General features: G+C 37.9%; 1 protein-coding gene across 3 annotated transcripts in view; it reads right to left on the bottom strand.

The window, feature by feature from the left end:
• Positions 1-13,082, bottom strand: part of tex2 (testis expressed 2) — a 110,414-nt gene that overhangs the window by 18,225 nt on the left and 79,107 nt on the right. For all 3 annotated transcript variants that reach the window (XM_059948272.1, XM_059948273.1, XM_059948271.1), the window contains exon 8: positions 5,030-5,162. In XM_059948272.1, the coding sequence (XP_059804255.1) occupies positions 5,030-5,162 (133 nt within the window). The remainder of the gene's footprint in view (positions 1-5,029; positions 5,163-13,082) is intronic.

A 13,082-nucleotide genomic window follows, 5' to 3' on the forward strand; every position in this document is an offset into this window, starting at 1 on the left:
CATGAGCAATAAAGACAAGTAGGCCTTTGCCACTTTACAGGAGCTATGGACATCAAGTCAAATTCTCTATGTGCATTTAAGAATTCCATTAATTATACATTCACTTGTCGTTTTTCATGTTCTTAAATCCATTAGCTCACACAGGTCTGAAGTACACTTCTATCCAAGTGACTCATCTATATTTTCCTGTAATCTAAATCTTTCTTTCTCATGCAACACACAGTCAAATTCCTAATCTGCAAGCTTCTTTATTACAACCCCTACATTGAATTAACTATCACTGGTCATTCAGGAACAATTCTAATAGAGAAGCTCTTAAATAAAATGCTAATCTACCCAGGCAACGGGGTTGCTTTAGCGATCAATGTAAAACCCTTGGAGAAACAGAATTAGTAGGAACATTAGAATAAACTGCATGCTTACCAAAATGCAAGAATGTAAAGGGGAATCGTCACTAGTATCAATTATATCAAATGAAGACAACACTTTTCTATGTAAACTACATAATTGTACATTCAGAAATGATAATGTCTTTGTAAGTAATTTGCTATGACGATGCCCCTTTATTAACATACTGCATTATAGACATAATTCCCATGCACAAGCAAAGATGAAGCAACAATGGGTTTTACTCTTTGTAAAGGAATAACACAAATGTTTATTTCCTGAACAGATTTTGACATATCTGCATTTCCCAATTTTACAAATGGTATATGGATTGTATATTACAATTACCACTCACCAGAATCACACAAATCCACAGATGATTCCGATCAAACACATTATAAATGGAGAAATGAAGAAAAAACGTATAAACAGAAGTTAGTGAAAAAAGACCATTTTTCAACTGCGATATGCACACAATGTGCAAGGTCTAGTATTTTAGCTTTAAGCAGATGTCTTAAATTCTTCTTGTAACACATACATAATAACATTGTTGTTCCACTGCACAGCAATGTTTACTATTGACCCAGGTGGCTTAAAATAAAAATGATATTTGCTTAATCCCTTTATGCCCTTATAAATGTATGTACTACCTATTAATACATCTAGCCATAGTAAGATGATATATATTTCTAGTGGAACATATAATTAAACTGTCTGTATTAAATACGGTTCAATAAACATTTAAACTGCTTATGAGAGACTTAACAATTCAGAGAGAAGGAAAGCAGATTTTGTAAACTGGGAAGAATTAAAGATGACATTTTTATCCCTTAATCAAAAGCAACCAACCCAGCTCAAATGCGTACCTGCATAAATATCCCACGAAATAGAAAGAGTGCCCCACTTGTATTGATTTCAGGTAAGAGAGCAAAAGGGAAAGAGATGTTTGATACGTACACTTATGTAGATATGTTACTGTTGCATTGGCCCCACCATTCCAACTAGAAAACCTAAGAATCCATTAGTGCATAGATGCTAATTGGATCTTTAAACTAAAGCAAATGCAGACAAGGCAACCTAACATTTTCATAAGCTTTTGCCCCTTCATCAGCACAACATTTGTCCAGCTAGTCAAATGAATATTTTGATAACAGATTCTCCTACTGTTTATTAAGACAGTTTTACTTTTCCACATTAAGTAAAGGTAAGAACATGTACAAAAAAATGGGAGAATTTGCTTCTCTGCAAGCTGGAAGTCTTATAAATTTAGCTTTAATAGTAAAGTTGCACAAGTTGGTATTTCTAGATGGTACCAAGATGAAGGAAATCTCTATGGTAGAAAAAGATAGCTCATGGTTGTTAGGCCAGAAGATCTGTTTCTATGCTGCAAAAAACTCTGCAAGTTTAACCTAAAGTAAGAACAATGGATGCATAGTACAAAATTTCTACAGCGTCATAATATTACATAATTCTCCCCCTTTATTATGAAATCTGTAAAAACAAAATAAAATGCTGATTTGACTTCAGAAATAGAAATATCATAACTTGTTCAAAGAATAGGATATAAACTACATATCTTTCATCCCTGAAACAGAGGTTTATGTGTCGATTGTTACATACCACGTGGGTATCTTGTGACCGTCACATGACCATGATGTCATTGAGTATCTGGTGAGCGTGATGTAATGATCTTGTGATGGTGGAGAAATGTATTTTCCCGACAGTGTGAGGTCACATGATGTAATTTTCATGCCAGTGAGGTCATGTGTTACGTACTTGTGACACATGACAGTGGAGCCCTTGTCATGTGACTGGGGTTGAAGCTGTACTGGACTTGAGGTGATGGTCTTGTGATGGTGGTGACGTCACTTTCCCGCCAGTAGAGATCATGTGATGGGTTTTTTTTTTTACAGGTTATAAAAGGTAGACCCCACCCTGTGAGGAGGGGCAGTTCGTGGCTGGATTTGCCAGGTTGACTTCATGCCACTGCGTGTTTGAAGTGTTGACGCAGTTTAGCTGAAGGATGAAGTTTTTATTTAATGCTAAAGTTTAAAAGGTCATTGCCAGCAGGTTCTTTATGATTCTGTTAGTTCGAAATTAGTGGAGAGTGAAGATTGGAAGTTGGAAGTTAAAGATCGAGGAGAATCGCTTTCTACAGTGAAACGGGGGCGACCTTTGTTTGATCCTTATTTGGAAGGATTTCGTTGACTATCTTCGTGTTAATCCCTAGGTTTAACTAGAAAGGATTGAAGGTAGTGGAGAAGGAAAGGTCAGTGCCTTTAAGCCGTTCTGTTTCGTGAATTCTTCGTGGGAAGTTCGACGTCGGGGATCGAAGCAAGCGACGTGAAAGAGAACCTAAATCGTCTTATAAAGTCTCTCCTTTTAAATGGACTGTGAGCATATCGAACTTTTGGCAATACCACTTTTAAGAACTGTTTTTGGAATATCACTTTTAAAGAACTGTTTTTGGAATATCACTTTAAGAACTGTTTGGGCTGCCGCTCAGCAGCTGTTTCCGGTTACGGTAGTGTTTGTTTACTTTTGGGGGGTTTGTTTTCTGTGTTTAATAAACGTGTTGTTTGTTATAAGAAACCCTTGCCGAACTCATATATTTATTGTTGCCTGAATACGTAACACATGTGATGGCCTGTTTTCAACAAGTATAACACAAGGAAAGCCTGCTGTGACTCAGCAGTTTTGTTGGGTTGTTGTTTAAGTTGTCCGTTATTCTGTTATGCTGTGTATTTGGTTTCATGACGCAGTTTTGTTTTAAAGTGGAGTTCTGATTCCCACCGGAAGGTACATTGTTGTATCGGCAGTTTTTTAAAATCATTGCCAGTTATGTTTGCTGTATCTTTGATTTAATTTTAAAGTCTAAGTATTGGAAAGTGAAGATTGATTGAAGTGCGGGAACCCGAAGGATCGAGTAAAGTTGGTGTTGTCAGCGGTAATACAGGATTGACCTTATTGAATCCTCATTCAGAAGGTAGTAACCTGCATCCGAGATAGCCCCTGCATTGTGAAAGCAGAAAGGGCTGGGCGTAGCGTTATTTATCAAGGAGAAGGTCAGTTCTTTTAAGCCATTTTAATTACCTTTGTCGTAAATCCTTCAGGCAAGGCATACTTCGGCTGGGATCAGCAGTAACATCACGTTGTCGAGGAATTCGTTACTTCAGGAAAATCTCTCCTAATTGACTGCGTAATTGGACTTTTACATTTACCACTTAAGAACTGTGTTCACATTTATTGCTTTAAGAACTGTTCGAGCTGCCATACAGCAGCTAACTTCCTGTTAAGTTCGTTGTTTGTTTATTTTTCATTTTTATTGAGCAGTGTTTAAATAAATGTTTATTTGTTTATGAAAACACTGTCTCAATTCTATATTCATTGTTGCCATAGCAATCCATAGCAGTAAGTGGGAACACGACACAATTGTTATTTTGAAGTCAAGATCAATCTTAGATGTTGATTATACAACCAGATTATGCAAGAACCCTTCACCCTGGTTAGACCAATTTAAAGCAAGCCTTTCAGAGACAATTTTTTTGGTTTTTTCATCGGGCAGAGTGAAGGAATCAAATGACAGGTGGACCTTTATCTGGACTAGTGTGAAATACTGCACCTTGAGGTCAAAAACAAGGAGAAAGTGTACAGTAAATGACAGGATCCTTCGGAGTACTGATATACAGATGGATGTTTGAGCACAAGTCCATAGCTCCCTGAAGTGACAACACAAGCAGATAGGTTCATGAAGAAGGCTGTTAGGCACTCTTGTCTTCATCAGTTGGGGTGCTGAGTATAAGAGTTAGGAAGTCATGTCTCCGCATAAAGCTTTGGTTTGGAATTGTTCACTTCATTATAGGGTGAATGTGGAGGTATTTGTGCCTGACAGTAATTTATAAAGCCATTTGGTCAACTAGGCCATAAGGTTCCACAAGGAAAAAAAAAAGGTCAATTTGTTTAAAGATTTTGCAAGAGTATTTTTCCAATAGCAGTATATTAGTTTAAGAAATCAGCTCAAGTTACATGTTAAGTAGTTTAAAATTGTTCAACTGTTTATTTTTTTTACACTTCCCTTCAGTCTCTTAATGATTCTAAAAATTTGAGAATATATAAATATTACTTCCCTTTCTCTCGGCAATGCAGGGTGAATTTTGCAACACATCTATCCTCCTCTCAGTTTCTTTATGATTTTTGTTGGGGATCCAGTCTTGATCATGTGTGTTATCAGTTTATGGCTGAATAAATGCTACAAGTCAAAAGGGAAGGAGGGCAGTAGAAGGACCTTGCATCTTTCAGTTTCTGGGAGTTGAAGGTTAAGTGGGAGATGATTTTAAAATCAAGATCAGGAACAAGCACTGTCGACTTAGCACTGTTCACAAAAAAACCTGAGCTAACATTACCTTTCCTGAAATTCTCACACTTTCAGATAGACTTTGGAATATAGTTAAAAAAAATGTTGTCCTATTCAGTGAAGGGATTGTGCAGAGTATCAATGTCAAATATTTTATTAAATCAATTGTCAAAATGTCTATCTTGATATATGATAATGAGAAGTAGATTAATATATTACCTATAATACAAAATCCATGGCCAATCCTATGCAGTAGAAAAACAAAATTGTATTTCATTAAAAACTTACCCCTCTTTGCCAATATCGCCTACTTTATATCCTTCCCCCAAAGATTCCTTTCCCAGTTTGGTCAGATTCATCTTGGTTTCCAAGGTCATTAAAAATGAACCATTGTAAGAAATCTCCAGATCAATCCACAGTCCTGTAGAAAATAAACAGTGACTAACTCCAGGAAATCACACATGTTCTTTATGTAAAATCTATCTCTTTAACAGCCTGGAACTTGTATTAATTAGGTAATAATTAACAGAAATAAAGCTCCCAGAATCATTACAACACACAAGATAGTTATTGGAGCCACTTTGCTTGCTGCCTTCTGTTTTCTTTACATTCAATCTGGTAAGTCTTTTTTGAAAACCACAACTGAATCTGCTTCCATCACCATTCAGGCAATGCATTCAGATCATGACTAAACTAAAAACCCAAATTGCTGAAAATATACAGCAAGACAGGCCAGATCTATAAAGAGCATATACAATAGAAATTTCCTGTGGTGTGTTGGTGACAACATAAAACACAAAACAAAATTCACCAATTATAAAGGATTATATAAAAATAAAGATTAAAGACAGATATAGAATAAAACATGCATAAATACCAGCATGTATTCACAATGTAAAAGGATTATAAAAGATGTTTAAAATAGTGTTTCCCAAAGTAGGAAAAATTGTCCCCCTGAAGGCAGTGGGAGTTTCTAAGTGGGTGGGGGGAGCTGAGGAATTACAGGCTTAATATAAGAAATTAATTAATTATAAGCATTTGATACAGTGCATCATAAATTATATTTATTTTATTTAGCAATACAGCACGGAATAGGTCCTTTCAGCCCTTTGAGTCCCACTACCCAGCAACCCCACAAGCCTAATTATCCCTAACCTAACCACAGGACAATTTGCCATGACCAATTAACCTGCCTAGTATGTCCTTGGACTGTGGGAGGAAACCGAAGCACATGAGGAAAACCCATACATTCCATGGGGAGGACACACAGAGACTCTTTACAGAATGAAATTGGAATTGAACTCTGAACTCCAGAACACTTTGAGCTGTAATAATATTGCGCTAATCTCTATGCTATTGTTTACAATGATCACATAACCACCTCATCTCTTGCTAACCCACTGTTCTTCAACCTTGCTCGAAGTACATATAGTTGTTGAAAAGCAATGCGACACTTCTATATTTAGCATATCATGAGAAATCTGGACTAAAGAAATCATGTTGTTTCTGGGCCTGGCCTGCACATTATTACTTACCACTGTAGTACAGTATTAGCTAATATGATTCCCATACTCTATTCACAAGTGACAAAATTCCTTTAAATTAGGGAATGGAGTCCAATGCAGTAAAGTTTGAAAGGGCAGATTCAAAATGGTCTTGACCACTTTTCATTAGCCCATGGCCCAACCAAGATATTGCAGTCCCACTTTATGTACCTTTAAGCGGGAGTTAGGTTTTGCCTGAGTTGTGACAATATAATAACTTTTCCCTTTATTGATTACAGCGCTTGAGGATGAACTTAAAATATCAGGTGTTTGACCTTGGTTGTTAATCCATAATGAAAATGGCAGAAAGATTCAAAAGATGCAAGGATCCAAATTACTTTTATTATCAAAATATGTTTAAATTATACAACCTTGATATTTGCCTGCTTATAAGCAGCCACAAAGAAAGAAACCCGGAAGAACCCCATTAAGAAAACGACCAACACCCAGTGCACAGTGAAAGAGGGAAAAATAAACCATAAATCATGCAAATGATAGAAGCAAACAACAGCATTCCGAACCAAACTGAGTCCATATTCCCAAATCCCCAGAGTAGCCCCAAAGCCTTGGTCTCAAGTTCACCATATAGTGGGGCAAGTTGCCATGAAGCTCACAGCAGATTCTCCGCCTCAGTGCTGCACAGAGAGGAGTGAATATTGCAGGAGAGTGAGCGAAATCAGCCCGACCCTCACTTCCAGTCCCAACACTTGCCTTTCCAGTCTTTCTGAGCCAGCGTTTAAACTGTCCAAAGACCAGGTCGTGTCCCAAAGCAGACCAAATGAAAGAGAATTGCATACGTTATAGCGTGGTGTACCTTAAATATGGACTTATACCATCACCAAGCAATCAACAACAGCCAATGTGTCTGTTGTGTGAAAAAGTTTTTTCAAATTAGGCAAAGAAACCATCCAGGCTCCTTGAACAGTTGAAGACAATACATTCTGATAAAGCGAACAAGAAATCTGCTTATTTTCAGTAACTATGTGAAAACTTTCAGAAAACACTTCAAAACAAAACAGTTATACTTTGTGCGCTACATACAACATTTTCTTGCTCTTTGCTAAATCTAGAAAGCCCCATTCAATTGGAGAAAAACTGATACTGCCAATAGTAAGGGAAGTTCTGAGTACAGTTTCACATGTTGTGTAATATACTCAAGACAACAGAAACAAGAGAAAATCTGCAGAAGCTGGAATTCCAAGCAACTCACACAAAATGCTGGACGAACAGGCCAAGTAGCATTTATGGAAGAGAGTGCAGTTGGTGTTTTGGGCAGACACCCTTAGCAGAATTTGAGAGGAAAACACGAGCAGTAGAGTTAAAAAGTGGGGGGAGGGGAGGGAGAAACACGGCGATAGATGAAACCGGAAGGAGAAAGGGTGAAGTTAACAGCTGGGAAGTTGATAGGTGAAAGAGATACATGGCTGCAGAAAGGGGAATCTAATAGGAGAGGACAGAAGGTCATGAAAGAAAGAAAAGGGGGAAGGAACACCAGAAGGAGAGGAGGTGATGGGCAGACAAGGTGAGAGGGGGAAAAGGGAATGGTGGGGGGGGGGGGGTGGAGGAGACACATTACCGCAAGTTTAAGAACTTAATGTTCATGCTATCAGGTTGGAGGCTACCCCAGGCAGAATACAAGGTGTTGTTCACACAATTTGAATGTGGCCTCATTGCAATAGTAGAGGAGGCCATGGATTGACATATCAGAATAGGAATGGGAGGTGGAATTAAAATGGGTGGCCACTGGACGATCCCACTTCTCCCAATCTACATCAGGTCTCACCAATATATGGGAGGCCACACTGGGAGCACCAGACACAGTATATGACCCCAAAAGACTGTCACAAGTAAACTGTTGCCTCAGCTGGAAGTGAGGGAGGAGGTGCAGGGGCAGGCGCCTCAGTAAGGCAGTGTCCATTATTAAGGACCTCCAGCACTCAGAGCATGCCTTTTTCTCACCGTTACCATCAGGTAGGAGATACAGAAGCCAGAAGGCAGGCACTCAACGATTCAGGAACAGCTTCTTCCCCTCCGCTATCTGATTGCTAAATTGGACACCTCACTTTTCTTTAATATACAGCATTTGTTTGTTTAAAAATCTATTCAATATATGTACTTGTATATTTATTATTGTTTTTATTTTATTTTTTTTCTCTCTGCTAGATTACGTAACCTGATTCTGATTAATGACAAGATACCATCATGGGGTTATTACGTTCTTGAAAATTGCTGTACACAACATATTTACCATTCATTGTCTAATTCAGAGACTGTATCTTGTTGCGTAACACCCAAAGTGAGCATCTGCACAGATTATTAAATAATGATTTTACTTACACAGCAGTGAATAACATCAAGTACCACGCTCTCATTTCTCGACTATTTTGAGAACTTTGTATTGAGAGTGATGAACAGTTTGAATACTTGTTGTTGCACACAGAAGTTAGGTGCTCAAATGCTTCTTAAGTAATCAACTCAAGTATATTAGGTATGACATTGCTTATTTGTCAGAACTATTCTCAGAGTTTATTTAAGTCAATCTTCAATTGCAAGGAAATGATGAGAGTCTTATCAAAGTCAAATCAGCAAGTTAACCCTGTTTAAGTGCAACATTGGGTGCTGCAACCTCTTCCAATTTCCAAGCCTCTCTGAGTTGGAAGAGAAAGAAAGAATACCAGTTGATGATCTTCAAGTATACTATGTCCACCTGAGTGAACTGCACAAAGACATGTCAGAGAGATTTCAGGATCTTCTCGCAATCCAAATTCCAGATTGGGTAATAAATCCATTCCTGAACACTCATAATGAGGATTTAACAGTAAGGATGGAGGCAGAACTGATCTCACTACAAAATGACTGAGGTGAAGCCAAAGTTCAAAAAAATTACATCAAGACTTTTGGTTTCAGAAAGAAATCTCTGAACGTTATCCTGCACTGTGGAAAAAGGTCAAGATTAGTTCTTTATTGTCTTTCCAACATCATATTTAATGGAACGTGGCTTCAGTGCAATCACCTAACTTCTTTCAAATCAATAAAACAAATTGCAAATTATGGAATGTGGGGATCTGAGACAACTCCTGAGTGACATTCAGACTGGTGTTGAGAAGCTAATATCACTGCATCAAGCCCGTCCATTTCATTGATGAGTGAAAAAGCAATGAAGAAGTGAATAGTTGGACTATTAATGTATGCTCTAAAATTGTTAATGAAAATTAATTTTATTTAATAAATTACAGAAATAATTTTATTTGTAGCTTTAAATAGATTTGAATGTTTTTGGCAATTATTTGTCACTGCTTTGAATTTGCAGTTCCTAATTTCTTTCATAATGCATTGTAAATCAGAATTCTTTAGCTTTTATGTAATGGCTGGAAATTGGGGGGGGGGGGGGGGTGGTGGTGGTGGTCTGGGAGCCAAGTTTGGAGTCACTGGTTTAAAGTGTTTACAGTGCAGTGACAGAGGTAATAGATAGAGGGGGTGAAGGGGCTAATTAAAATGTTTGATCAGATTAACTACATGGTTGAAGAAACTTTTAGGATGGAATGATTTTTTTGTTTTAGTAGCCCTGTACCTCTTTCCAGAAGGGAGCTTTCAGAAAATGCAGTTTGCAAATTGGTAGTCTTCACAATGATTTTGCCTGCCAGCTTTTTTGTCCTGGACACAGCAGTAATGGTAGACTGCAGCTAATGACCTTTTCTGTTGACCTGACCTTTTGCTGTATTTTTCGTACATTTTGAGTGGACGGTACACCAATCCAGGCGGTAAAATTATTCTTTAAGCTCCTGATTTTTAACAAATCAAATCACCTCTTAACTACCTTTGTTCTAAATCTTAATTTCAGCAGCCTATCCAGGCATTTATAAAAGAATAATGAAGTTCATATTATTTCTTCATACAAGAATAAAAAAATTACTATATTGGAACTTCTACTAAGGCTAACAATAGGAAAAACAACAGCAGCAAGCTTCAATCATGCATTTTTGAAGCAGATTTTAAATTTGTTTTGCTCTTCAATCTTTATCAAATAGGAAAAATCAAGCCAAGACTCCAACCATTAAATTCTATTCCTGCAGGCCAATGGCCATAATCTAAGTAGACAAACTTCATCAGCCAAAAGCTTGTTCATCTGTATTGTAATATTTAATTCAAGTTTTAAATGTTGTCATATAAAGCAAGTCACCACTTTAGGTATTCCTTCGGGATCAAGAGTAATTTGATTCCATTCCAGACCAAAGCAAGACTGTCAGTTTTTGCCACAGCTGGGTAGGTAAGTGAAGTTTGAAAGGTGATGCACTCCATCCTGTTTGCTAAGGGCTTTTGGATGTGTCTGACGTATGGACTTGTGTTTCTCAGTTTAAGAACATTTTTAAATCTTTTCTTCTGTTCACCAGGTAACCCCTTCCCATGACAACACAGAATGGAATGACTGTTTCAGGAGACTGAAGAGACTTCAGATGGTGGCATCGCTGAGATAAAGTACTGGTTAGTCAAGAGAAACAAGCCCACTCTGTGAGTCAATGATAGCATGCTTCCCTTCCTGATAGGCTGAACCAAATGAATGATGTGACACTGAGGAAATCCCCTATCTTTCTAAGGTACAGGCACCCTGTCACACCACAGTCAAGGTGAGGAGGACCCCAGCCAGGGTGAAACTATGCAAAACTGCAGGGTGCAGGGCCAGACAACATATCTAGTCAGGCACTGAGAGACTATGTGGTCCAGCTAACATCAAGTTTGCTGTTGATACAACAGTGGTTAGCCTCATCAGCAACAATGATGAGTCAGCATAGGGAGAGAATTTAGAGAGGCTTGTTAAATGGTGTGAAAACAACTCAAGTCTCACTGTGGGCAAGAGACATGATTGTGGACTTTCAGAAGTCACAGGTTGACCATTCTCTGTTGCGCATCCATAGCTTTGTTGTGGAGAGAATGAAGGCACAAAGTTCCTTAGTGCACACATAACAGATGATCTATCCTGAATCCACAACACCTCCTCACTAGTCAAGAAGGCACAGTAGTATCTACACTTTGAGAAAATTGAGGTATGTAAGGCTCCCTATTCTAACAACTTTCTGAAGGAACACCATCAAGAGTGATTGGCTGCATCATTGTATAGTACAGGAGCTGCAAAGCATTGGACTGCAAGACCTTAGAGGACAGTAAAAACTGCGAGGATCATCAGGGTCTCTCTCTTCACTACTTGTGACATTTACCGGAAGTGTTGCAGATGAAGAGCCCTAAGTATTGTTCAGGATCTCTTCCACCCATCCCACAACTTCTTTGACCCAGTACCGTCAGGAAATAGGTATAGAAGCATCAGGACTAGGTCTGCCAGACTGGGTAACAGCTTCTTCCCTCAGGCTGTGAATACCCTGCCACTACCGAAGTCTCATCACTAGGTCAGCGAGCTGTTTACTGTACGGTTTACTGTTCTGTTTATCTGTGCTGTACCTTACTACATGCATTTTGAATTATATTTTATTAACTTATTGACAGTACAATATTTTAGTTTATATGCTGTGTGTGATAAATGTTTTGTGGGTGCACCATGGTCTGGAGGAATGTTGTTTCATTTAGTGGTATGTATGTAGAGTCAGTAAACTTGAATCTGAACAAAGAGAGAGAGGCAGGTATAGCCATACAGAAGGTAGTGATGCAGGAAATTCAGTGCCTGACTTTGTCCAATGGGTACAAGTTTCTTGTATTCTGTGTGGATAAGAGCAGAGACCACAGGATGGAAAGCCTAACTGACAACATCATGATATAGGAAGCCTTGAAGATGGTGAAGTGAAAAGATATGTTGTAGTAATCAGAACAGTACAATTATATAAAAGATATAGTTTCCTGTAGCTATGAGAATGAATCCCAGAAAAGTTACCTTCCTGATATAAGGGCTAAAGATACTACGACTGGAAAGTTCTAGCTTTTGTGGGTCCATGAGGGAATCAATGACGCAGATAAGGCAAAGCAGTATATTTAACTGAAAAACAATCAAAATGCCTCATATTAAAAGCAGAACTATAAACGTGAAAGTCTCTGCTTTTTCATTTATGTCACATGTGAAATACTGTAAGACATGTAAAATGAAAGCATGGCTCAAAGATTGAGGTAAGAGAAGCAAACTTCAGTTCAAGAGGAACTGTCACCCATATTGGGGAAGGAAGGAGTTGCTCTTTTAGGACATTTTTAAAGTACCATACAAATAAGGATCAACAAAGAATAAAGAACTGAAGGAAAATTTAAAGGAAGGAAAAGAAAACAAAGAGGAGATGAGAATATCAAATTTATGACATAGTGAAGCAAAAGAAATCATAGGACAGAAGGGTGATGATGCAAAGAAGAGCAAATATGGGGCAAAAAAACTGAAGATGAGTTTGGAGGAAATGAAATGGGGATTAGCAAAAATCGTATCCTAAATTGTTGGCTCCAGAACCTTTAATGTAATTAATTGAATGAGATAATGCGTTATATCCTTAAATTGAACTTTATTCATTCAGTTCGGGAAGGCAACTAGAGGCATTATAAGCAAGAATTACGAAAATAATAATTGGAATTACAAAAATAACAAAAATAATTGAATCAATAGCAATACAAAGATGTCCATCTAATCATATATACATTTTCTCTCCCATAACTCTTGTTGTCTTTAGTTAACAAAAAAATCTATAAGCTCTCTGCACTGATTGATAGTATTAAAGCTACTCAAGTGTGGGTATTTCCATCATGTTCAGCTGAAGCACCTGACATTTTCAGCCCTGTACAATTATCTGTGAAAGCAGATTTTGGCTCAACTTTAC

This window comes from Hypanus sabinus, chromosome 23 (assembly GCF_030144855.1).
Source record: "Hypanus sabinus isolate sHypSab1 chromosome 23, sHypSab1.hap1, whole genome shotgun sequence".
Classification (NCBI taxonomy): domain Eukaryota; kingdom Metazoa; phylum Chordata; class Chondrichthyes; order Myliobatiformes; family Dasyatidae; genus Hypanus; species Hypanus sabinus.